The sequence below is a fragment of the Amblyomma mixtum genome, chromosome 9 (genome assembly GCF_055824585.1).
Source record: "Amblyomma mixtum isolate Tamu chromosome 9, ASM5582458v1, whole genome shotgun sequence".
NCBI classification, from domain to species: Eukaryota; Metazoa; Arthropoda; class Arachnida; order Ixodida; family Ixodidae; genus Amblyomma; species Amblyomma mixtum.
In genome coordinates, this window is record NC_143020.1 from 61,109,959 (window position 1) to 61,134,474 (window position 24,516).

Sequence of the window (24,516 nt, forward strand, 5' to 3'; positions counted from 1 at the left end):
ACATGTAACCTAACCTTGAGAGTGTTCATCAGCGCCACCCGGGTTCATAAGCGGCGGACGTAGAACGTCCTGAGTTACCGCTGGTGTGACGTAGAACGCCATCGAACGGCGAGGGTGGAAGCTGTGTGAGAACCCTCTTATGCTTCCTATGGCGTCAAGGCTGCCAGAAGCGAGACCCTCGCTAAGCAATTAAGCAAACAAGGGAAGGGGATGAGGGGCTCGTTATAAATAATTTATAACGAGCCCCTCATCCCCTATCCTGAGTAATGATTGAAAAACTTGCACACTTGCGGTGCCAGAACTGACGTCTGAGCACATCTAGAATGTGGAAATTCACAAAGTGAAGCACAGTGCGAGTTGCAGCTGCAAGCGTCAGTGTGTAAAAGCAAATGTGTCTTGAAATAGAATGTACATACATTTTAGACTAACAAAAGGTTTCGGTATTTAGAATCAAGCGAGGACATTGAGATTTTTTTAGCGTTTGGCCTGAAAATAATAGCCCTTCTACTCACATCCTGGAACCATTTTGATGCGATCATCTCCAACAGTCATTTGCTGTGGCAAGCTCTTCAAACGATGGGAAATGAAATGGGTTAAAATAGATACATTACGCCCTCCATTAATGCATTCGCCTAGCGGACGGTCATCAACGGTTTCTGGCTAGTGCCTTTAGGCGAAGCAATACATCTTCTTGAACTCTCAGAAAACTATTTCGCGTTACTGGCGTTTTTTAGCAGATATGAGCGCATACTCGATTTCAGAATTGAGACCGTAATGAATAAAAAACTTTTTACAAAGGCACGTCCTTCAACGTTGCGCATTGTTTTCAAACGTTTCTTGTATTCATTGCGAACGCTCAGAGCTTTCTCCATATACCGTCGCTTGAAATGTGTACGCAGTTCTTTGCAAAAACGTTGCCTAGTAAGGCTTTTTTAAAAGCTAATTCTAAAGAACCGCAACGCATTTGCGCTAGATGCTTACTAAGGCTGTTTACCAAGACTGACCCAAATAATCATTTTGTCTGAAATTTGGGCCCTTTTTTGTTGCGATCCACTGAATTCTACTAGTCATTTGTTCGCCTGCCTTTCGCCGCTGCCCTCTGCGAAGTACCGTGTGCATAAAGACGTTACGCTGGTCGCGGGAGAATCACGCCTGTTGTGCCAATTATTTGCCACACCACATCCGGTTCCCGTGTTGCATTGCCGGATGGTTGTTAAGCTGGCGAATAAGGAATCATCTTACGAGATTTATTGGCGCTAAGCAATCCTCGGTGGAGAAACTTTTACCACGAACTTAATTGATTAGGAAACAACAAAAGAACCATTACATTACTAAAATTGGGTCCGGAAGCGCGATATTCTTATATCCCTAACTTTGCTCTGCCAACTGGGCATGGTGGAAGGCAGCCTAGCCTTCTATTCTCTAGTGCATTCTTGCGGCATGTATCCTTGCCTTTAGAGTTTTGATGAGTGCCACACAGTAGAAAGCTGGACATGCGCCGTCATGGCTAAGTAGGTAAAGCCCCTTACGCAGCATACGGAGATCATGGGTTTGAATCCTATTGGTGGTATGTATTTCTTTTGCAATTGCATATAACCTTCACCGAAGGAAAAACCCAGCTCCTTCCGGCGTTGTCCAGAAGATCCTGATTGGCTGCCGGCAGCGACGTAATCAATGACGTGTCCAGAGTGGATAAATACCAGTGAAGGAAAGGTGGTCACGTGATCAGGCTGGAAGTGACGTAACAAGGCAAGGAGGGTGTCTGTGACGTCTCCACCTGCAAACCATGGCACGGGGTGTACGGGAAGTACTCGGGAAGAGCAACCTGGGTCCCATAGGCCCTTTAGTCACTCGTTGAAAAGGAATCAGCAGCTTCAAATGCTATAGCATTCTCAACACATCAGAGAAGTTTGAGTTCTGGTGTTTATTTGTCTAGTTATCATTCAGGTAAAGAACGATTACCCTTCTAATTTCCCATTGGCTAACACCACAAAAAAAAAACGCATTCCCCTGTGGTTTCTTGGTTTTGGAGGCCGCTCGCTTCCTTTAAATGTTAGTCATAAAGAGTTCCCCACGTTGTACACACATGCTGGCTCGTTAGCTGACCAGTCTCACACCATCTGCGTTGCCATGGGCTGCCGCAAATTGAGCCAGTAAACAGGTTTCAGCATCGCCAAGGCGACAATTATAAAACACGCTTATTAGGGTTGACAAATTCTTCAATTTTTCAAATAAATATTTGAGGAAAATAGGAAAAATTCTGTCTGCTATCATTCTTGCTGCCTGCCTTTCAGCTAGCACCACTCGGACTCCACTTGAAAGCTGCAGGTGGCATGTTGAGGCTGTTTCTCGCGCCTTCAACTGTTTCGGAACCAGTGAGCGCACGGCTATCGCAAGTGACGCCGTCAGAATAGCTAGGAAGGAACGTTAGCAGGCAGCTGCGGAGAATTAACAAGGCTAAGGATTGTCTGTCCGTGAAGACAAAGCACCAGACAGCTGAAGAGCTTTCACGCTGTCGAGCTGCATCCTTTCCGTTAAAATAACGATTCGTTTTTAGTTGTTCCATCCTAAATGTGCATAGCTATTTTGAAACGAATTTCGTCTTGACTGCGGTAAACTTGGTATAAAAGCTGGTTAATGATGAGCATCTGACCTGTTTTTTCAATAGTGCCGCAGATACGCAGCAAGCATGGACCGTCATCGGAATCACCAGCGTGGTGGTCGCTCTCTTCTTTTTTACCACCATGTTCTACATTGCTCGAGGTGAGTATCTCCGCATCATGTGGCTCTCTCAAGTTGTGCAAGAATTGGAATGATAAAACTAAGCAATCCAAGGCATTAGAGGAATTAATCCAATCTACTCACTTCCTTCCAGTAAAACGCGTTTGCATTAATTTTGACTGATGGTGCAACGTCTTGAGAATTTTTTTTTTTTATATCAGTGAGATACATTAAGAATATGCATCGTTCCAGTCACCTTGTGATTCCGTTTTTTCTCATGGCTACTCACCTGTTGCATTCACTCTACGTGAAGAAGAAATGAAAACCATAATTTAATCGCTATACCAGTAGCTGATGTGTATGCCCCATTGGGAGTGGGAGAGCACTCGACATCCGGCGTATGACTTGGGAGCATTCCCAGACTAGTTCACGACGCATTGCGACTCGCAAGAAGGCATATTCCGGCGTACTAAACATTCTGTGAGAGCCCTACATGAGGTACCGTGTAATGGTCTCTTCAAGCGACATTCAGGAATCAATTGCAAGCGAGCTGTCATGCGCTATCATCCTCCGTTTAGAGATGTTTACTGATCGACGCAAATACACCTAAAGTGCAAAGGTTCACTCTCGAATTGCAGTTGGGTTTCAAACTGCTTAGATTGAAGAAACAAAGCACATTGGACGACAGTAAAAATGCGCTGCTTTGTTTTTATTCTTTTATATCTAGTTTTCTCAACGAAATTTTCCTGTCAGTACGGCAGCGACGCAATATTGCGGGTCGCAAAAGTGTGGGCTGTTTGTTCAGGATTGTAATATTGAATCCATGTTTGTCGCCTTTTTCTAGCTTTGCGATTTTCGAGCGCATCGGAACCAATAACCATCGCTTTTGTAGCTTTTCAATCCTGAGCCAACGCCGAAGGCACTTTTTTACTCTCCCCAGGAAAGCCATACTTTACTGCTCTTTGTGAAAACTTATAGAGCTTTTGCCTACATGTGCTTGAGCTTACTGAGTATTACTTTCTTCTACCATCATCACCTGGAGTGGCCTAGCTAGCAAGAAACTTCACCTCCGTTAAAGATTAGCTTCTTTTCTGACCTTCGCCGCTACTACACTGTTAGTAAAAAAAAACACCCAAAAGGGAGTAAATGGAGGTTTTTTTACTCCATATGTATGGTGTTTTTTATTTACTACTTTATATAAGAGAGTAATTTTGCAGTATGAGGGAGTAAATTTTTTACTACCCACAGAAATGGAGCCTGAAAATGGTGTCATGCTTATCTATCCTCATTCAGGCTCATTCTTACAGCAGTGACAGTGGCGGAAACGGTCAGTAGCTCTGCGGGCTGCCGGCAATTCAACTTAGGAAACTGCGCTGCCCTAATGTAACTCCGCGCCAGGCAGTCTATTCGCCGTCTGCAAGCCCAGCGGTGGCGTAGGCGGCATGAGTCGTCTGCCGGTCGTCTGCTTTTACTGTACGAGCTCGTTTGATTTTCCGTGTTTGCAAATAAAGGGAAGTAACATTATAATCAATAGCTGAGAACTTAAATGGAGTCGCTGGGTAGTTTTCACGGTCATGCACCTCGATATATTTGACTAAGAACCAGAGCAGAGAAGTTGAAAACACCCCTGATGGTAGTTTGGAATGGCAGTGTTTGCTTTCATATTCACTTCATTGAGGCTTGGCTTTTCAATATGACGCGAGAAGTGTAGCCGCATGAGCTCAATCAAGCCCTCAGCGTTTACACTATGTTCTACCACAGTTCCATGTTCATGCAACACATAATTTGCTGCAACACATTGCCAGAACCACACTGAAAAAAGCCGGTGAGAATTAGGCCTAAGCGGGGGGCTGTAACGGGGCGGCTACACTAACAAAGGAAAGTAAGGTATGGTTAGAGCACTGCAGGTTTCACAGGAGCAATTCAAATATGTATCGTACTGTAGCGGAAAGCGGCGACAAGCCGATATCTTGTACCGCGGTAGACACCCGTGAAGGAGCAGAAGTGAGTAGAGATCCCGCGACGATGGTAACCAAGCGGTCTTCACTCACCGTCATTATCAGACGACTGACCAGAAGCAGACGAGACGCTAGGTGGCGGGTCGGATCGCCCGAAATGGCGTTTTTTACTCCATTTTTGCACTGGTGGAGTATTTTGCACAATTAACTCCCTTTTTAGACGGGAGAAAAGCAGGCAAATCCTCATTTTTACTCCATTATTCCCTCATGGGAGTAAAATGGGGGACAGTCCACCTTTTTACTCCACACTTATGGAGTAAATGTGTTCATAAATGGGGTAAAAAGAGTGGCCGCCACCATTTATACTCCCTTTTGGGTTTATTTTTGTTGACAGTGTAGAAATTTATTTCGAGCTTAAAATTCAATGCTGGTTTCAAATTGAAGAGTCGATGTTCCATTGAAAAATGTTTTTTTTTTCTCTTTTCTTTCAGAATTCCTGAGGCTAAAAGCTGCGGCTACACCTGGTGAGGAATTATAACCCATTATCAGTATGCTCTAAAACATGCATGATCGCTGCGATTGGTGCCAAGTGCTCCAATGTTCGTTTTCAGCAGCGCGTAGAAGCTCAAGGACAAAGCACAATAAGGTACAACCCTAACTAACCCTACAGCATCTCCTTCTACAATAAGTTTTGAACTACTCAGAACCAAACACGCTTTCTATTCGTGTATCCCTAACACATTTGACAGTTGGAACCACCTTCCGAGGCTCATTGTCGATATTACTGACCCAAATGCCTTTAAGATTGCCGTATGTAATCTCTATTTATAGATTTTAGTCAATTTTCTTTGCGTTGGTTCTCGCTGTCATATTGCTGTCTGCCGGAAAAGTTTTTTATTTTTGCCTCAATTGTTCTGTTTTCCCCTTTTATTATTTGGCTTATTTTTTTCTTTTTCTCTCGCTTTTCGCCGCGTTATAATTTCTTTTGTTTTTCTGCTGCACTGTACCTTATACAGTGTATATCTTTCCCACTCCGCTATTTAATGCCTTCGGGCCCTCAGGGTATTCAAATAAAAATTAAATAAATAAATAAATAAATAAATAAATTGGTGCTGCTGAGCAGCTTTAACTTATATTTTTGCTCCTACTGAGACATTTAAGGGAAAGTGCGCGGGCCAGCCCACTGACTCGGGCAGAGAGCCACACTCGCTGCCACGTGCAGAAAGAGAAGAATTGAAAAATGTGAGAGTAAAGATCGAATGAAAAGACGCGCGTCGCAACAACCGCTTCAGCCGAAGCGACGCCGCTGGCTGTAACAGACACTCCACGCTTCCTCCATTTGCTTCCCTTAAATACCAAACCAAACAAAACAAGTGGACCACCGGCGTTCATTGAGTTCATTGGCGTTGGCGTAGGCAACATTGCACAGTCCGTTGATTCCTGGCGAAAGGAAAGGCGCTCAACTGTCTCCCTTGGCCAATGGACACCTCAACCTTGATTCCTTATTCCAAGCTTTGGGTGCCCACCTGCGAAAACCTGCTTTCGCTCAATATTCCGTGCTTAGCGATGCTAAACCGCCAGAAATTTTTTCCTTTTTTTTTCTGTGCTGTGTCCGCAACAGAGATCTACAAGGGCTTTGAATTTTGAAGCGTGACACCGTTTATGACTTCATCAGCAATAAAAAAGCTTATTAATAGTTATCTCCTCTAATGCGCTCTGCACGGTGTGGCGTCGTCCGCTGTGGTCGGCACGGACTCTTTGGAAAGATCGTACAAGTGCTTCAAGAGGGCTACGTGACGTCAGTATGCCGACACCACCGCTGTTTCCACGGCCCCATCCTGCTAACTCACTCCACTTCAAGCTGTTTGCCTTTTGTGATTCCGTTGTTGCATTTTGAACGCTGTCCCAAACAGATTGAACCTGACAGCGTTGCCAAGACTTAGTTTTTGCGATCATAGAAATAAACTCTGTGCTTGTAAAGACATCAAACATATTACCTGATACTGTTCCTTTTTGTTATTGTTCGTTTCCACTGGAGCTTGTTAGCCTCCGTTTTGCAGTTGTTAGGCTTTGTGGCCACTCGGTGTTGAAGTTGCAAGTGACGGATGCCCATCCGCCTTCTATGGATGGCGGATACCATCGCTGCGTGGTGAGATTATTGTTGTAGGTGTACATGTGTTTTCAGTTTCGATCTGCATTACTCGCCTCTTCCATACTAGCTCCCGATAGCCCTCAAGTTACATTGCTAGGAATAGTCTCCATTGTCCATTAAAGAGCAGGTCTACCCCAGACGGCCGGGTCTAGCTAAGGGGAAACTGATTGGTGAGAAGCAAGTATACTGTATTTTCAGAAACAGAAAATACATGTTGCACATGTTTTATTGAGCGCTTCTCTCTTTCTCTTGATGTTTCCAGAGCCCCTGAAGCAGAGCCCAGCGACTACATCCGGTGATGTTTTATATTTATGTAGCTGAAAACTTTAGTATATTTCCCTATGCAGTCGCAAGTGCTTTGCAGACACACTTGCGCACCTGTCGAAGTTTTTCCTTTAAATTTTATTTGCTCTTGCAAATGCATTTTTGACGCCGAAGAAATTAACTATTTCTGTTGAAATGATAAAAGACTTTTCTACTGCATCCATGCTGCCAATCCGCATGCAAAAATTTTAGGGAATTGTAATTTCTATTTCGACTCCTTTCTAAGAAACGCTATATGTTGTCGCACAAATATCTGCTTTTAAATGCGCTTGCAAAAACAAAAAGCAATGCTAGATAAATGTAGAAATTGAGATTTCCAAATTCTCTCGGTGAACATAACGCTGTTATCGCAGTACTGAGTTAGTCGGTTTGTTGAGAATACCCAGTGGGTCACCAGAATTCTATTTTGTCCGTCAGTGTAAAGTACGCTGCTATTTGTACGTTCTGGAAAGGTTCTTTTCGATTCCATTTTTTAAACCTGTGTGAATAATTGGCAGAAAGAAAAGTTGATAATGCCGTTGCGACGCTGAATTTAATGAGAAATCGAGGTATTTAACATTATGCTAATTCTTTGCTCCTGACATTTACGAAGTAAACTCTTGGATATGCGGATATTCCGCCGAATTGCTTCACCTTTGGTTTCCACTTTTAGGAATATTGCACAAACAGAAACGCCAAGAGCATCTGCACCGATGCGTGACTGAAAAGGTTGTAATTCGGGTTCAGATATGTGGCTTTAAATCTTGTGTAGGGGTGCGTTTATTAGGCGTCCTCAAGAGACCGAACCACCGTGCAGGATCTGGCAGCGTAGACGGTCGTAGCCAGCACCAAGAGAGCGAGGCAACTTCGTCGTCGTCAGGCGCAGCGTAGTGTCGGTATAGTGCCTAGAATTCTAGGCACTATAGTGTCGGCGCATAACTTCGTCGTCGTCAGGTGCAGCGTAGTGTCGGCGCATGGCGGTAGCGGAACCTCTCACAGTTGGCACACTACACTTGTATTATTGTATGAATTTTCTAGCCCCAAAGTTATCCCAGCTGTTACGGTCGTTTTTTTTTTTAAAAGAATAATTATTGGCATATTACGTGACCCTGCAAAAGAGCTTTTCTTCAAACGTCCAGCCCTCCTGCAACCTGAGATAACGAACGTAAAAAATGGTTTCACAACTCAGCCCCAGTAAGTTTTATGAGTATTCATGAGGCGTCGGAGGCCTTCCTCAGTATTGATTGTACAGAGTGTGCAAAAACCGGAGCTGAATGCACCCAACCATTGCATTAATCGAGTAGGCATTTGTGAGCAGGATGCCTTGCTCAATTATTGGTTGTTGATTACAAGATGGGCAAGAGAACTCTGATTTCCTGCTCATTTTTTGGAGGCATTGGCCATCCTAGCTTACAATGCAATCCCGCCTGTACGGAGTCAGTTGCAGTTCGCATATTAAGGCGAAAGCATTTAATGCCTCATCGTTGTCGACCGAAGGTTGTCAGCAGAGGTGTCACACTCTTCTAGTCAGACCAGGAAAAAAATCTTTGAGCAGGATGGGATTGCAACAACCATCCTTCCGTTCCGCAGCCGAGCGTGCTAATGGCTACGCTACTTCCTGCCAACGCATATGTAGTTCTCCTTGTCTAGGAGGCTGGAGTGGGTTTGCAGAGAGGTGTCCATTCAGGCAGCTGCCTCCTAAGCACCCTCCAGTGTCTCCAGCATTTAATATTTACAAATAATTGTGTACTTAATTAACATCTTAACCACCCACGAGTGACACAAGCAGCAACACCGCGCTAAAGGCTTCCGCCTCACCACACTTTAGGTCAACAGAGTGCCGCCCTGAATTTTTTTAAAAACTGCGCGAGCTTTCCATAGGCAGATTTGAATGAGCCTTCTGACGACACTCTATGCTACTTCTCCGAATGTCCAGCTGCTCCGAAGTCGATGTTCGTAAATGCTCAGAAAAATCTTGGACTCCGAACGGTTACTCCTTCAGTCTCTTTCGCGTTTCTAAGAGGTGAAAGTTAATGGTCCGATTTTGCCACTAGGAATCCGAAATTGCCGGCTTCACAGGTATTATTAATTTTATAAGGAAAGTTTATTTTATGAAATCTAAAATCTGATTTAACCTGGCGAGGCTGCAATGTCGCAGGTTTGTAATTTTGCGTCTACTGATACGTAAAGACTTCCGGCTTATGGTTTCGATTTCAGTAGTTTGTAGTTGCTCGACTTTTGAGAGCCTCAGGACCTGTAGCTTGAAAGTTTGTATCATTTGGACGTTGGGGTGGCATGGAGTTAGTGTTGAATGCGACGTGAGCCTTATGAACTTATGCGTAGCTGCTTCGTAATCTTGTGTTTACCTGTGTGCGCAATAGATTTGTTTATATGACTTCTATGGTCTTCTCCTTCGGCAGCTTGACAGTTCCATAGCTGAAAATAAAACTCCATTGTAAATTAAGAAGGAGCCCTTTCGTAAGCCGTCGTCCCTTTGGCCACTCTCAAGAAGTGCGTCGTAACTATCTTCCGTTCAGAGAGAGAGGGTTATATCTTATGCTGAAATATTTTTTCCATCTCTTTGTGTTTACAGGTACCTCGACAAAGCCTAATCAGATTAGAACAGGTGAGGATGAATTAATTTTATTTATGTGGGCGGGGGGGGGAACTGAATTGGCACCAAGCTTTGGAATGGACTTTTGAAAAGAGCGGTAACTTCAGTTTGTCTGAGCATTTTTTGTCAAGTTGTTATCTGAATAAAATCTTTCTGTTTAAATACAGGGTCTAAGTTATTATCACAGTTTTTATGCACTACAAGAAATCTCGACCTATCAGCGGCGTTTTTATAAACTTATCAGCGATGTCCGATTACCCTATAAAGAGCTCGGTTTATAACTTTTTTTTTTCATCGTGCAGAGCCTCGACTCCCTCCGTATTCGGTCATCTGTACGATCGGCGATCACCTCAAGCCGAAAGACATCTGGTTACCGCAAGATGGGCTCTGCACCATTATTTTCTACGACTCGCTATACAAGCCAGGCGGAAGCACACTGAGCGAGCCCTTCGAAGCAAACTTCCAGGGCTTCCTTAACGCCACTAGGTACCACGATCACACTGTATTCGGGATTGGCTTCGACTACGGGTGAGTTGCGTGGCTGCTACCGAAGCATCGCACAAACAGTGGCCCGACACTGGCAAAACATAGGCGGAAATTATCACGAATATCGGTCCGACATCGGCTTTCGGACAATCTGAAACTTTCTCCAACAATAGCCTATCATTCATGCCAAGACTGGGCCTATGCTCAGCTTGTCAGACTATCGGCAGTGGCCCGTCGTCCACGCCTAGGCTGGACCTATGTCAAGATAGACTGACAAATGACTCGACATTCGGGCCAAGCCTCTGCACATGTTCAATCAGGCTACCTGCAATGGACTGACATTCGCGCCAAGACATGTCCATAACCAGTCGATCTGTTAAAATTGGCCCGAGATTAGCGCCGAGAGTAATATCATATTCAGCCGGTCTGTCTACCCTGGCCCTGACATTACCGCCAAGACTAGACCTATATGCCAGTTTTTCCATCCTGGTACCACATTCATCCCTAATGCATTGCCGATATCACTTAAGGGTAGCTTATGAATTGCAAGGCCAGTGGGAAAATATATCCGATGGGGGGCGCCCCTTCATTTTATAACACACCGCTTGCTATACAATGTGCTTTACCTAAGACTTTACACAGTTTTTTAAAATAGGCTTTTTTGGTTAAAAGAACGCTCTTTCCGGCATCGCATTGTCAGTGGTGTGGTACATCAGAAATTAATTTTGCCAGCTATCAGGCTGCTTAAGTAATATTAGCTACTTAACTTTTTAACTAATTCTGTTCGGCTCCTTAATTAATTGAAAGCGTGTAGCCCACCGTAATTAATATCTATATCTGCTTTTAGAATTTCAAAAACGCGGTTAGCCTGAGCGCTGTGCCATCTTTATTTCGGCGCGATGTTGCCAAAATTCGTTAGGCCACAGAGCCGACGGTAACGGCGTTTCCGGAATTCTAAAAACTGATATGGATATTACTTACGGTGAGCTACATGCTTTTCAGTAATTAAGCAGTTTAATATTATTAGTAAAAAGTTAACTTTTCCATATCAATTAACGAGTCTGCTAGTGCTAGCACGTCTTTGCTGTATTTTGATTAACTACACCACCGACCATACTATACCGAAAAAAAAATAAAGCTATTCTAACTCAAGGAGCCTATTTTTTAACCTTGTTTAAAGTCTTAGCTGAACCTCCCTGTACATTCTGCAATTTGTTTTTGGCCACAGTGGCCAAGCTTTCAAGCCAGACTGCAAGCAGCTGCTTGACACATGTGGACTGGTCAACAACAATGCAGGTTTGTGCTGGTTAAATATAGAAGAAGCTGCAGCTTCTGTATTTAACCTTTTGCATATATAAGCAGGCAGCGGGCATGAAAAGAGAAGGGCATAAAGGACTAAATCAACAGGATTTGTTGACTTTGCGGTCCCAGTTGGTCGCGAGATGCGTGGGGCCTGGAGCCGCTGAACTGATTATACTTTTCGGGACTAATCGTTGCTCTCTTACTGTAAGAGAACTGCTGCACTGCCTTCAAACAAATTCCTCGCCACGCTGGTGCACGTGGCTTCACAGTGCGTCGAAGTTTCAGAGAGGGGCACGGTGTGATTCAACCCGGTTTTATATGAACTCCCGCCGGAAGAGTCTTCTTTAGTAGTGCGCGGTTACAGACGCATCATTTCTAAATGGCATTGCCTGAATGGTGCTGGCGCCAGAACGTGCACTGATGTTGTGACCTAAGCTAAAAGTCACTGCGCTAAAAACACAGCTCGCTACACTGCGCGGCTGCTCGAGAGAATATGATGCCTCTTTTAGGCTAGAGCAGGCGCCGCGTTCCACGGTCCTAAAATACAAACCCTATGCACGGCCGCTCGATCTCCCAAGGAGGGAGATCGAGCGGCCGTGCCCTATGCGTCTCTAATACGAAGGTGAATGTCTTAGCAGGTTTGGTCGCGTCCCAGGTGCCTCAACACACAAAGTCCAAATTCCAATAAAGAAGGAGCTTAAGGAAATGCGACAAGTAATGTCGACAAACAAACCAGTTTTGTACTGAGAAGGATGCGAGGAAGTGTAATCACTCGTAAGTGAAGCTTGAAGCAAACCGGCAGTTTGATGTATTACTTCGAGCTCCTTTCGCTGTATATGCCGCGCTCATTTGTGCCATAACCGTTGTTCATCATGGGACTGCCGAAAGCATTCTAGCCACAAGGGCTGTTCCGGTGCGACAGTGTTCAAAGGACCTGATACATGCCATTAGAGACACATCTGGAAGAGCATGAAGCTGCAAATATAATCTCATTTAAATAATTTTGCTCGCATGGAATCGACATCAAGATCATTGAAATAAATTTTAAAAGAATAAGACAGCCGATTGGAGTGCGCCTATTTATATAAAATAAAAATGAATTTGCCATTTTTGCAGCCGTGCACAATGGCGCCGATCTGATCGTTTATTTACAAATGCAGCACAGACAAAGCAGCGCACAAAATACGAACGCGAACGTTGTATGGGAACGAGACGAGCGCATTAGTGAAGAGCGTTGATACAACACCTATGCCACGGCACACGAAGCGCCAAGTAACAGACCTCTTACATTCACAGTATCAATAAAGTTAGTTGAAATTACAGCGTTCGTCTTTTTTTTTTCACTATGTCCGTTTTAGTATTTTTTGCGTTCACGTGTTTTTTTTTTTCTGGATACGTACCAACGCACCAAGCTACAAGTACTTCTGTGTTGCAAGTTGTTTCAGAATGCACATGAACGTGCAGTACCCACTTTAATCAAACATATACAAGTAAACACACCATAAACACACCAAACAAATGCATACATACGCGCACAGCTGGATCTCAGTGTATACTTCGTTGAGCACCAGTTCGGTTAAAAACAACATGTGCAATACGAGAGAGAAACAAGCTTTTCTAAGAGCGAACCACACAGAAAGCCGAATACGCCCCGCCATGCCGTGCAGCTATAGAGATAACAGAAATGAATTAACTGCTAGGACTTACATTTATACTTGTGGTACGCCGAGCAGTTCCCAACAAAAAATTACGTACATACTGTACACCAGCAGAAAAGAAAATTATTCGTTTCTTAGCTCGTTGGTGGCTTATGATGCAAAAGATTTACAACCGCCAAATAAACGCCACGCAGTATGAAAGACACGCACAAAAGACTCGTGTACATACGTGTCTTCTTTACTGTGTGCGGCAGAAAACAGCACTCAGTGGAGATAGCCAACAGTGATGACATTCTGTCAGCATTGAATACACTAAGCGAGTACTCTTAGAGTTATGAACACACTTCAAAGTGTCGTTGGATTCACATTTTCTCTGGATTAACTACGCAGGCCCCGGCGACACCTTAGCCCTACTTATAGAACAGAAGCCAGTCCGAGTTGTTTGCGCAGAACGATGACGCACAAGCATCTTAAGTGTTACCTACTTCTTGTTAGTTCTAAAGTTTTATACGTTGCCTTAGTTACTTCCGCGGTTTGTCCTGCTTACGATTGTTACGTGATTGTTTTTTACATTTTGTTCTGTCAGGCTGCGCAAACATACCACGGCTGTTGTTAACAATCCTACTACCAGGAAGCAATTGGAGAGCCTTTGGCAGAAGCGGATTTACCACTACGGCCACGTTAATACCCCAGCTTTTGATGTCCACTTAAGCGATATGGCCGACTTGATTAGAAGCGTACAGGTAAGTTTCGCGGCTCACATTCAATTTCTTGCTAACTGACTACGCTAACAATCGCCTCTTTGTCACACAAATTTTAAGGGGCACTGATTACCGAAAATAACTGGTTGCCGCCATTTTGAAGTGAATGCGGTCTAAGGTAACCTCTCAGATCCGCACAACTAAACAGCTGGGTAAACGCAGTAATTTGATTTGTGAAATCTGCCTTTGATGGAGACCCCGTATTTAGCGTTTTGCCGTTCTCTTGCGCATAAGTGCTCCGTTTCCGGTTAGAGTTGTGTCTCTGTGATTCGAGGCAATTTGAGGCAATTTGAGCGATGCGGGAAAATAACGCCTTTCGATCTTTGCTCGTATATTAGAGCGAGAGCCCTTATCCTCGGGGTACCCTTTCCGATTTCGATGTGGATGGGACAATTAGCCTCGGTGCTTCACGAGGTCAAACCGAACTTAACTGAGTGGCGATATTGCCCAAGTTATGGTAGTATGACCGCGTGAACATATACATGTATATGACTGTGACTATTGGGCACCTTACCTTGACCTTTGAATCTGACCCTTGAACTTGACCTTTCATTTGAGATACTGGAGATCACGCTTAACAGAGCTTTTTCTCGTGTAGCAAAGTTCAAGCCATGTTGAACACCAGCCGTTTTTTTCCCACAGGCTATTGCTTCACTGATGAGCGACAAGGACGTGAATGAGAGAGCGGTATTCACAGCAGTCGTACTGCCAGTCCTCAGCCTATCTGTGGCCGACTTTATCGTCGAGCAGTTGAGGTGAGAGCAATTGAGATCGAATTAAGCAAGCTCCCCTTTTCGGAGCGAATAGTAATCACTTGGATACCTCCTTCACTTTCGAATGTTGTCTTTTATTTACTTCCGCGTCAGAGTGCGACTGCGGCCCCGTCGCTTGCTGCGTGAAGAATTAAGCGCAAACACCGGCGGTGCTGCATCCGTTATCCGTCAGAATAGGCCTAGTGAACTGACGCGTTCTCAACGCTCCCATTCGGTCAGTGATTTAATGCGTACTCGCTGTCATTCCCTAACAAATATTTTGGGGGGCACCCAATAGATTGTCTAAAACTTTTGTCTTAAGGTTTATAGACTTTCTATAGAAAATCTTATAGACTAAGCGATAGGCAAAACATAACGACAGTCTATAGAAAATATATAGATTTATGTCTTAAGGTTTATAGACTTTCTATAGACAAATCTTATAGACTAATTGATAAGCAAAACATAACGACAGTCTTAGAAAATCTATTGATTTGTAGTCATAGGCTTTAGCGGACTTTTGTCTATAGATAGTGGATGTGCTATGAATAGACCAAAGCAAATGTATATAGGAAGGTAATAAGTGTAAGAAATCTGTAGCTGGTCTATGTACTATTTTGCTGAGGGTTGTTCGTAAAAGCCATAAAATTTGGTAGAATCAGGGGCTATTTAGAAGATTTACTGTGATCTATGCCTAGTGTACGAGGAAGAGACAGAATAGTCTGATCAGCTGAAAGGGGAAAAGTTCGGCCAGTGGCAACGTTGCCCTAACTTGGGATTCAATACGGAGAAGGTGGAGAGGGGATAAGGAGGTTTAGAGAGCGAATTCAGGTTTAGATATGATAAGAGAATAAATTCTCAAATGTCGTATTACTGCGGGAATGCTCCTCTGGATATCCTGATTGGCTTGGCACATCAAGTGGCAGAAGATAAAGATAATCCCAACTGCCTAATGATGCCACCATCGTTTATAGAGAGCCCCAGCCACGATTATCCACTCTCACTGGTATGTGCTGGAACGTGAGAGATACCGTTTCTTCTCAGCCGCATTAAAAGAATCAATGTCATTATGAAATGAAACGGTAAATAAACGGGACACGTATAATATTCCAGACATTTTCGGCAAAGACATACCAAATCGCTTTCAAAGTTCTTGGATTACATAGAGCATCCTTACAAACTGAGAAATTGTCAGTTGAGTGAAATACTGCTCAAATTGTGCCCGTACATACGAGAGCCAACAGTTTAGTGCTATAAAACTGCTTCCTGATCTCTAACAAGACGACGTAGAAAACTGCTCCAGCGGATTACTCCTATCGCGCAAATGAATCTTTAAAATGAAAAGCTAGTGTCAAAGAACTTCAACACAGTTTTCTTTAGGGCTCTAACTAGCAACAACGATTTATTCACTTACTTTGTTCCTCAAAAGTAATGTTGAAGCTGACTTAATATTTCTGAATTTTAGTAAACCCGTAACTAGAGTTCGCAATCATAAATTATTTCTAAAAGTTCAATCTAAAAGTTTTGTTTAGATACTGGATTTATAGATTTCTGTCCAGTTACAAACTCCAAGAATACAATTTTAGTTGAAAGAGAACAATCGGAACGCATTTAATTGGCTCACGGAGTAGCTCAAAAAAGTGTAGTTTGACGCCTTACATTTCTGCACAACCTAATGACATTCTTCGAGCAGTTGTTCCAGGTTCACTGATTCTTTTGTTTGTGGATAGATGCTTGTTGGTAAATTTTTTAGGGGAATCCCTCAAGGTGGAGTAGATTTGTAATAAGGGAGTAATTACTCATTGACATCCACCTGAGCGCAGCCAAACGGCTACAAAGGAGAGCTATACAGCTTCCTCAGAAACTGTAAAGAAAGAGTTTTTCTTTAACAACGGTTTCTGAGAAAGCTGTATAGCTTTCCTTTAGCCGTTTGGCTGCGCTCAGGTGGATATCAATAAGTAATATTCCCTTATTGCAAATCTACTCCATCTTGGGGGATGCCCCCAAAAAATTTGACCAGCACTGTTCCCACTTCGACTTATTGATCAATTCGCTCTCGCCCTACCATAAGCTTGCCGTCCCGGTTAGCTCAATTGGTATAGCGACTGCTCCGGTGAAGTGGTGGTCCCGGGTTCGAACCTCGGACCAGGATGAATTTTAACTACGAAGTTTCTGAGAAAGCTGTATAGCTTTCCTTTCTAGCCGTTTGGCTGCGCTCACGTGGATGTCAATGAGTAATTACTTCCTTATTATAGATGCTTGTAATATCTTAATATTAGATGTTCGCATCACCAAAGCGGCCACAATATTTTGGTAATTTTTCTCACGGCGCAAGAAATGAGGCATGCTCTCTAATACAGAGAAAAGAAACTACCTTCACATGACAAGTAAAAAGAATTCATTTTCTCCAGAATGTAACCCGGAGCAATGCGGTTGCATGAAGCCACCAGCAATTTTCTCTAAATTTGGAGCTTACTAGCAATATCGCGGATCATCCGATTTCCAAAAACTGTGTTTTTAAAGAAAACTCTGGAAAACTCCCTCTAAGGTTCAGCTACCATGCTATATTTCACTAATGGGGCTTATGGTAGAATATGCGTACATCTTGTGGAACGTCTATCAAAGGTAATATTTATCGCCATGAAAGAATCCAAACTAAAACTGCAATGTTTTTTCTTCTTAGTTTCCATCGCAAGATTCTCCAACAGAGGTAACCAATTGTAACAGTATCCAAGAAATTTAATGAAGATGAAAACAACTTCGGCACGAATTTCATTATTAACAAATTGCCTTTATTAACATTATTACCACTTATCAACATTCTTGCCTTTCATGACACGACACATTTGGTACCACATTCGCTGTTCTCTAAGCCCCTTCTTTGCCCGCGCTGGTAAATTCGTTTTCATTCTCCCTTAGGAAAATAAGTGAGTGAAATTGGTGGGAACAGCTATAATATTCAGCGCGTAGTGATGTTCGAATCTTGTTTTATTGTTTAGACGTCTTGTTGCCCTCATGTTCGAACTTGTAAATCTATCTCCAATGTTTAAAAAATTAAAATAAAACGCTGGAGCGCAGCACAAAATGACGCCATTGTCGCTGTGAACCAGGATTCTGTGTCTCACTCATGCTCATCCTTGCCCCATCTCAGGCGCATTGTGCTCATGCGAATTGCACCTCCTGTTCGAAATAACAGTAGCACGATGGAATTATTTCGAATTAATGGCACATGCACACCATAATATAGTATTCATGTTCTGCGCAACCGGGCCGGTTCTCCAATTAATTCTATCCTTTGAACTAAGAGCTCTCGAAATAACGAGGCTTAAATATCCCACATTCCACGCTTTTACAACAAAGTACTGGCAGGAACTAACTAACACCACTCCCAGATATCAAAGTTTCAGATTATTACAATTGACGGCCACCTTTCCCGCATAATGCGTGGTGCAATATGGCGACCACACGCACCGTTGGATGTTCCCCCCTGGCACCGTCCGAGACCCTGCCGTAGGCGTACGAGGAATATTCGTCATGAGTAAAGCTCAACTAATGGCTTGTAGTGGGATTTGCTCCGTGAACGTCCAAACGGTCTACGCGTAATGTCTTGCTTGAATATGTCGGTAAAGAATATCAGGAACACAGGCAGAAACTGACCTCTTTTCTAAGCTATCGCCGGTGCTTATCCCTTGTTTTCTGTCTTTCGCGCGTCCTGAATAACCACACAGCGTCTCTGGCACGAGATGTTCGAGACTATTGCTGAGGCACGGCTTCCCACGACGCTGGCTTTGTCTGTGGGGATTGCGCTTCGTCGGTACAAACCCCGCTACCCGGATCCGTACGTTGAGGGCGACAGCGAGCCGCGGAACTACTCGATCATGCATCAATGCACGAGCTTCGAGAAACCTCAACTGGTGGACGTTCTAGAGGTAAGACCCGGAGAAAGAAAAAAATTCCACTTGTTCGCTGGTATAAACGTACGTATACAGACAAGCACGGATATCAGCACGGATATGTGGTGTGTTTTCTACGTTTTGTCCTTGTCTGCCGCGCCGAAGCATTTCATGAAGTAGATAGAGACCTGCAAAACACTCCGTTTTGTGGATGTAATGCAACTCCCTCCTTCTCTGCGGTGTACGCAGTACTTGGGCAGTTTCCAGAGGATAATATGCTTAAAACCAGTGACAAAACAACAATTAATAAAAGTAAGCTGGAAACCTATTAGTTACTTACAAAGTAGAGTATCATCGTAGCGTTAATAATATATGGTCCATTATTCCCTTCGCATTCTCATCTTTAAATTCACTGAAGGATTACATCCCATTCCGATTATTAATGGTATCCAGTTTCCTAGCTAAAGTTTCACTCCCTTGTCATGCCAAAACAATTTCTTACTACAGAAGCCTAGAACTAATATGGTAAATACACAGTAAACTTCTCTGCCTCATTTTTGTGCAATTCATTGCCGTTTTGTATAAAGCAACCATGAAACATTCATGCTTTCAAACGTACCATAAAATTAGAAGCAAGCGCCCCCACCACCGCAAGTCCAAATTGCAGGCAATGTGGGGGAGGGGGGGGGGGGGGGCACTTTGCCGGAGCGGCACCAGGCGACAGCATTTTCCCGCCAGAAAAAAAAAAGCGCAGTGCACATGTATTTAAAATTTTATTTCTCTCTAAGAACATGAACTTTATTTAGCGAAAGATTTATGACAGCTATGTTAGTCACTCAGAACCATCAAAAGAATCCTCCGAGTCAGTCGCAAAAAACCTTGACAGCATTCCGCTTGAAGTCCACCCCGGTCTTCTGGCGCCAGGGCTCCATCTACCAGTCCGCCATGCAGGTCGCCGTCCTCCGATCTATCGAGTGCGTTTGTAATGGCGCATCCCTCGAAGGAGCGTGTCCAGTCTCCTCGGATACAGCCGCCCACGTCTCGGCAACAAAATCAAGAACACGGTGGTGCGGCGGCTTCTTCAGGCTTCCTTTCTGTGTCATCTCTTCTTAGCGCATATATTAAGGCGAAAACCTTTAATGCCTCATACTGTCGTGACCAAGGAATGTTAGCAAATGTGTCCGCGTTTCGGCTTCACAACTTGAGAAAAGAAACTGCATAGAGGCTGGGAATCGAACCTGGGCCTTTGGCATTAAATGTGGAGACGCTACCAATCCGCCTCTGGGTTCCAGCATGAATAAAGGCGCATCTATTGAATGCGTGGGTTTCATCAATCGAACAAAAGGGGTGAGAAGAATAAGAAAACAAAAAAGTTTTAAGAAATAAAATAAAAATAAAGAAAGAAAAAATACGAAAAAAATCAAAAACAATGCGGCAGGAAACACTTTCGCCTTGCAGCACTTTAGAGAGCCAAAGTGCCCCCTGGATTTTTCCTCCCACAAACGCCGTAGGGTGGACTTAAAAGGCCTGTTCCAGTAGACGTTAGTCGGCTGCAGGATCCTCGTGCACCCCGAGGGTACATGCAGCCTTTCGGTTTGCACTCCTAGAAAGCATTCCTGACAGCTTGTGTTTATGAGTGGGCGCCTGGTCCAGTACCAGTAGACGCCGCACATCGTCGACGTTTGGGCCCCAGATTCTTGACAGCCACTCCTTGCATCTTTTGTCGTGTCATCCAGCCATTTTTTGTGGTGGTGAGACGAACATTTGCCGGGACGGCGCGGAAGTGTGGAATTAACAGTGAAGTTAAAGAGTGCATGAGTGGAGCCGCTTGTTCGGAATTTTACGATAGTTTTCGGGCTTTTCTTCAATCGCGATAAACAGTTTTTTTTTTCATAGATGGAGCATACGGAGCATAAATGGTTTACTCAAAGCATTTATATACATTTACCCACATTATGTTTCGTTTATAGATGCATCATCTAGCATTTCTGCGTGCTTTACCAGTTACTCTATGTAAGCAGTTTGTTTTTTCCGCTTTTTGTATGTAATCATATTTTTGTTCGTTTCTTTGCTTGCATTAATTGCTTTATGCAAAACAACGCAAGCACAATTTTCGTGCAAACCTTGGCCAACTAGAAATCAAAGAGCCTGCGGGTTTAAATGCGCAAAAGTAATCATAATGGAAAGTAAACGCTTCACACACAAACTATGCAGCACAATCTTCAAAATATCATATACCAGCTCTTCTCGATAGTTTTCGAAGTCAAAATGATGATATCCTCAATCTGGATCATCAGACACCTGAAATAAGTTTGTCTTTGTTAGTAGTAGACAACACTTCGTATTGTAATGGCCCACTTCAATTTGTGTTTCAGTTGGTCTGCAGATGATGATGCATATCTTTGCCCGTCATTTTTTCCCCTCCGTGTTGTCAGGAAATGAGGCTCCTTAAAGCGTTCCATTTTTGTAACATGCCGTGCTGGTCATTTTATGTACCGTCTTTGACAGAAGTGATCAGGCTGACCAATTTGCTACTCACTCGTATAGTGGAGCACCTAGGACTTCGCTTAACATAAAAAACCCTTTAAAGTGGGGGACATTTGGTTCTCTTTACTTGCATAAATTTAGAGCTTAATAGGAGGCATCAGTGCAAAAACTGGAGGCGACACTTAAGGTTCGCATTAAGAATATGGCGTGACAGTGTATGAGTCCCAAATATTCACAATTGATCACTCTTAACATTCTAGACCCCCGGGTGTCTTCATGCTACCCCCGGCGCAGTGGTGCAGCGGGGAAGAGGTTAAGCGATGCACCACTGCCCTACAGTGGCAGGTGCTGCCAGTGGTGGGGCTTGTGCGAGCCAGGTTGCTCTTCCCTAGGACCACCTTAAATTTACTGCCACCTGCCACTGTGGGCAGTTTGCTCACTATCCAGTTGGCAGGTTGCGATGAAACCACAAGGACACGTGACTGTAGCCTTACTGAGCTGCTGGCCAGTCATGCTCGGACACATACAACCCGTTGGGAGCGCTTTGGAAGAGGCTCTGCTTATTATCACAAAACTCTTAAACCAAACAAATGTGCGTGCCCTCTGCGCAGGTCTGCCAGGAATCAGAGCGGAATTTTACGTGGGACGCTGCCACCATGAGCGAATTCGATTTCGACAAGAAGGCGGGCTGGCTCTACACTAACGACGGAGTACTGTCACTTCGACACAAGGTGAGGTTGCCTCCCTCGAGACGCAGGCTATCCGCCACTTCTAACACATGCAAGCATTTGCTCGGTCTGCCCCACTGCTGTTGTGGGCTGGGCGCACCTCTCAACACTCCTTTGTGTTTGCAAGTTTTTTACACGACTTTCAGCCTTCAAGGCAGTCGCTAGATTTACCCCTCTGTGAACTAAAATAAACAAAGTCGCGCGCTTGTTTTTTATGTGCCAAGTGTATAACCGGCATTTGCACATCAAAGCACCTTAAAACTATTATTTCAAATGCTTAGTAGAGCGATACTCACTCCCTCCACCTAAAAGCTTAATAAAGGGCAGTTAACATCGGACTGGCAGAAGTGCTGTGCTTGTTTTTATGTATGTAGGCTAAGCCTTTCGCTGTAGCAATTATAGAGTCATTCAGCGCCTTTCTTTCGTCATGCAGCTTCGACAGTAGCTTCAAATAGGAAGAACAAAGTGCCACTGGGAGCGCAATAGCAGAACGAGGTGCTGTAACAAGCCCAGCTTTATTGCGCATTGCTAAGTAGAGTCATCTATAGGCAGCCAGTGACAAACCCTGTTTAACACAACTGGCTAACTTTCGTCTAGAGTTTTGGAAAGACCGCAGAATGTGGTGAGACCCTGCACAAACATTTCAATGATTCAGGCGATTGGTCACGTGGTGCGGAGGAGGTGTAGCTGCTCGGCGGCGCCGCGCCGCCACCACAGGTGCGCGCATGCGCCGTGTCGAGTGTGTGTGTGGGTTTGGGGGGGAGATGGGGAGAGGTGTCACAGCTGCATAAGTAGGCGGCTCGGCGGAGCTCTCGCGTCATCCCAGGTTTAAGGAGAGCTAAACCAGTGCCATTTTTTTTCCAAGTACCGTTATGGATAGGCATACGAGTGTATACCTATGGGTCTTGTAAAAAAAAACAGGACCCGTTGACCTGTTTGTGATACAGGGACACCCGAAAGGGCATGTGCGTTCAAAAAAACACGAAATACCATTCGTACGCGACGGTGAAAGTAAACGGCTTAAGGCGCTTGTTCCGAAGCCCAGGGTTTTCTTTGTTTCGCTAAGTTGACGAAGAATACGCTTGCTGTTACACTTCCCTGCTTATCAATGGTTAAATTTTCCAGACGTCTGGAATATCTGCTGCGTAGATTGTTCTATGTACCCACCTAACGCGGTACGAGATAAAGGACATGGCTCTCATAAGGCACTGGGCCTGTTAAAAAAGGGTCGATATTGAAGCGGCACTTTCTCATGCTATAGCTTAACAATCTAAAATTTTGCCCGGCAATGTTTATCTTAACAGGGGAACTTTCTGAATCTCGGCTGTTATGTTAATGTGGCTCCCGCGTGCTTCTCAACAGTAGCCATACTGAGCTTAAAAGCAGTAAGCAGGTCCCATTGTTGCCTGGTAGATGGCTTTCTTACCAATACCCTCATATTTCTAGCCTTTTGTCGGACAGATAATTCAATGACGCTAACTGCAACGCATCCCACTTCTCACACAAGATCTCGCTCATACCTGCACCCAAAGTAAACAAGTGCCATGTCGGGGAGTCCTTCCCCTCTGTGGTATCTGTGGCACTTCTGGCTCCGGTCACCTCTGCGAGCAACAACACTGGCCAGCAGTGACACGCGCCTCAATTTTGTTTCGCCGTTTTGTACCGGAAGCTACATTGGCCACGAACTTGCGATTTGGCTGTGGCGGTGCTCCGAGGAGGCACAGAGATCGACCTTGAGCAGTTGCCTAGCAACCGCCGCAGCTGGCGGACGGCGCGCGCTCGCCGCGCCATCTGGCATGACCTCACACCGCGCAACCGCGCGCCTCGCCGCGGAGCTGCCGCCGCCGTTTGGTATGACGTCACACCGCTTGCCTCGTCGTTGCGCTCGCCTCCGCTCGCTTCGCCAGCTGTGCGCATGCGTGATAACAAGACGGAGGATTGAAAAAGAGAGCTCGCGTGCGCCGCAAAGCCCAGTTGAGGCGGCAGTATGGCAGAGTATCTCAAGCGGAATAGGGCGGCGGATGCTACCACCTTCTCCGCGTCGACATCGGCCGCTGGTTCGGTTGCCTTTCGCTCCGTATAACCCGGCCCAACCGAGCTGAGCCACAGCCATTTTGCGATCTCCAAGCTGAACCCCACAGGCTGCTGTTCCTCGTGGAGCTCTTTGCAATAGTGACTTGTGTCTTAGCGTTTGCCGCTGAGTAGAGCGATAGCTAATATCCTCTTTTTTTTTCCTACTTAAACAGCTACGCGAAGTCAGGAAGACCTACGCGTCGCTGAGGTACATCATAGCCGCCATGGACGTCGACTACTCGCACCCGCGGTTCTACAAACTGCATTCGCTGAGGCAGCTGAACAAGTGTTTCGAAGACACTTCCACCGTTCCAGATATGATAGATTGTTTCGAAGAATCACCTAGCTATTCATCATGTCCAAAATTCTCTGGATGAGTTTTGTGCAGTGCACGCGTCACTGAGTAAAGATGAATTCCTCATATCAAACGCGCTCGTTGCCTTTACAACTTATGAAAAAGACACTGTGATAAAATATAAGACTAGAGTATGCTATTAATTTAGATGCAGACTGGTGGATTAGGCAGTCTGGCATTAGGTCTTGCTTGGCTAAATCTTGATCCCATTTGATATTATTGTTCTGGTTTGCGTGATGTCAAAGAAGATGCCGATGGCACTCACCTAAACAC

At 44.5% G+C, this 24,516-nt stretch overlaps 1 protein-coding gene and 1 pseudogene across 1 annotated transcript; one reads left to right on the forward strand and one right to left on the reverse strand.

The window, feature by feature from the left end:
- The first annotated feature begins 2,744 nt into the window (after nt 1-2,744).
- On the forward strand, nt 2,745-24,265 carry LOC149329263 (uncharacterized). Its single transcript, XM_089559217.1, has 10 exons — nt 2,745-2,763; nt 5,171-5,203; nt 9,728-9,760; nt 10,051-10,276; nt 13,781-13,937; nt 14,598-14,709; nt 15,586-15,713; nt 18,436-18,636; nt 21,699-21,818; nt 24,062-24,265. Exons 1-10 carry the CDS (start codon nt 2,745-2,747, stop codon nt 24,263-24,265), a joined length of 1,233 nt encoding a protein of 410 aa, XP_089415343.1.
- On the reverse strand, nt 19,433-21,600 carry LOC149329264 (uncharacterized; annotated as a pseudogene).
- Nucleotides 24,266-24,516: the final 251 nt, after the last annotated feature.

What these genes read in the sequence shown, in the direction of transcription:
- LOC149329263 (XM_089559217.1), top strand. An exon ending in AAAAGCTGCGGCTACACCTG is followed by an intron (nt 5,204 to 9,727) that starts GTGAGGAATTAT and finishes TTGTGTTTACAG; the next exon opens with GTACCTCGACAAAGCCTAAT. An exon ending in AACTGGTGGACGTTCTAGAG is followed by an intron (nt 18,637 to 21,698) that starts GTAAGACCCGGA and finishes CCCTCTGCGCAG; the next exon opens with GTCTGCCAGGAATCAGAGCG.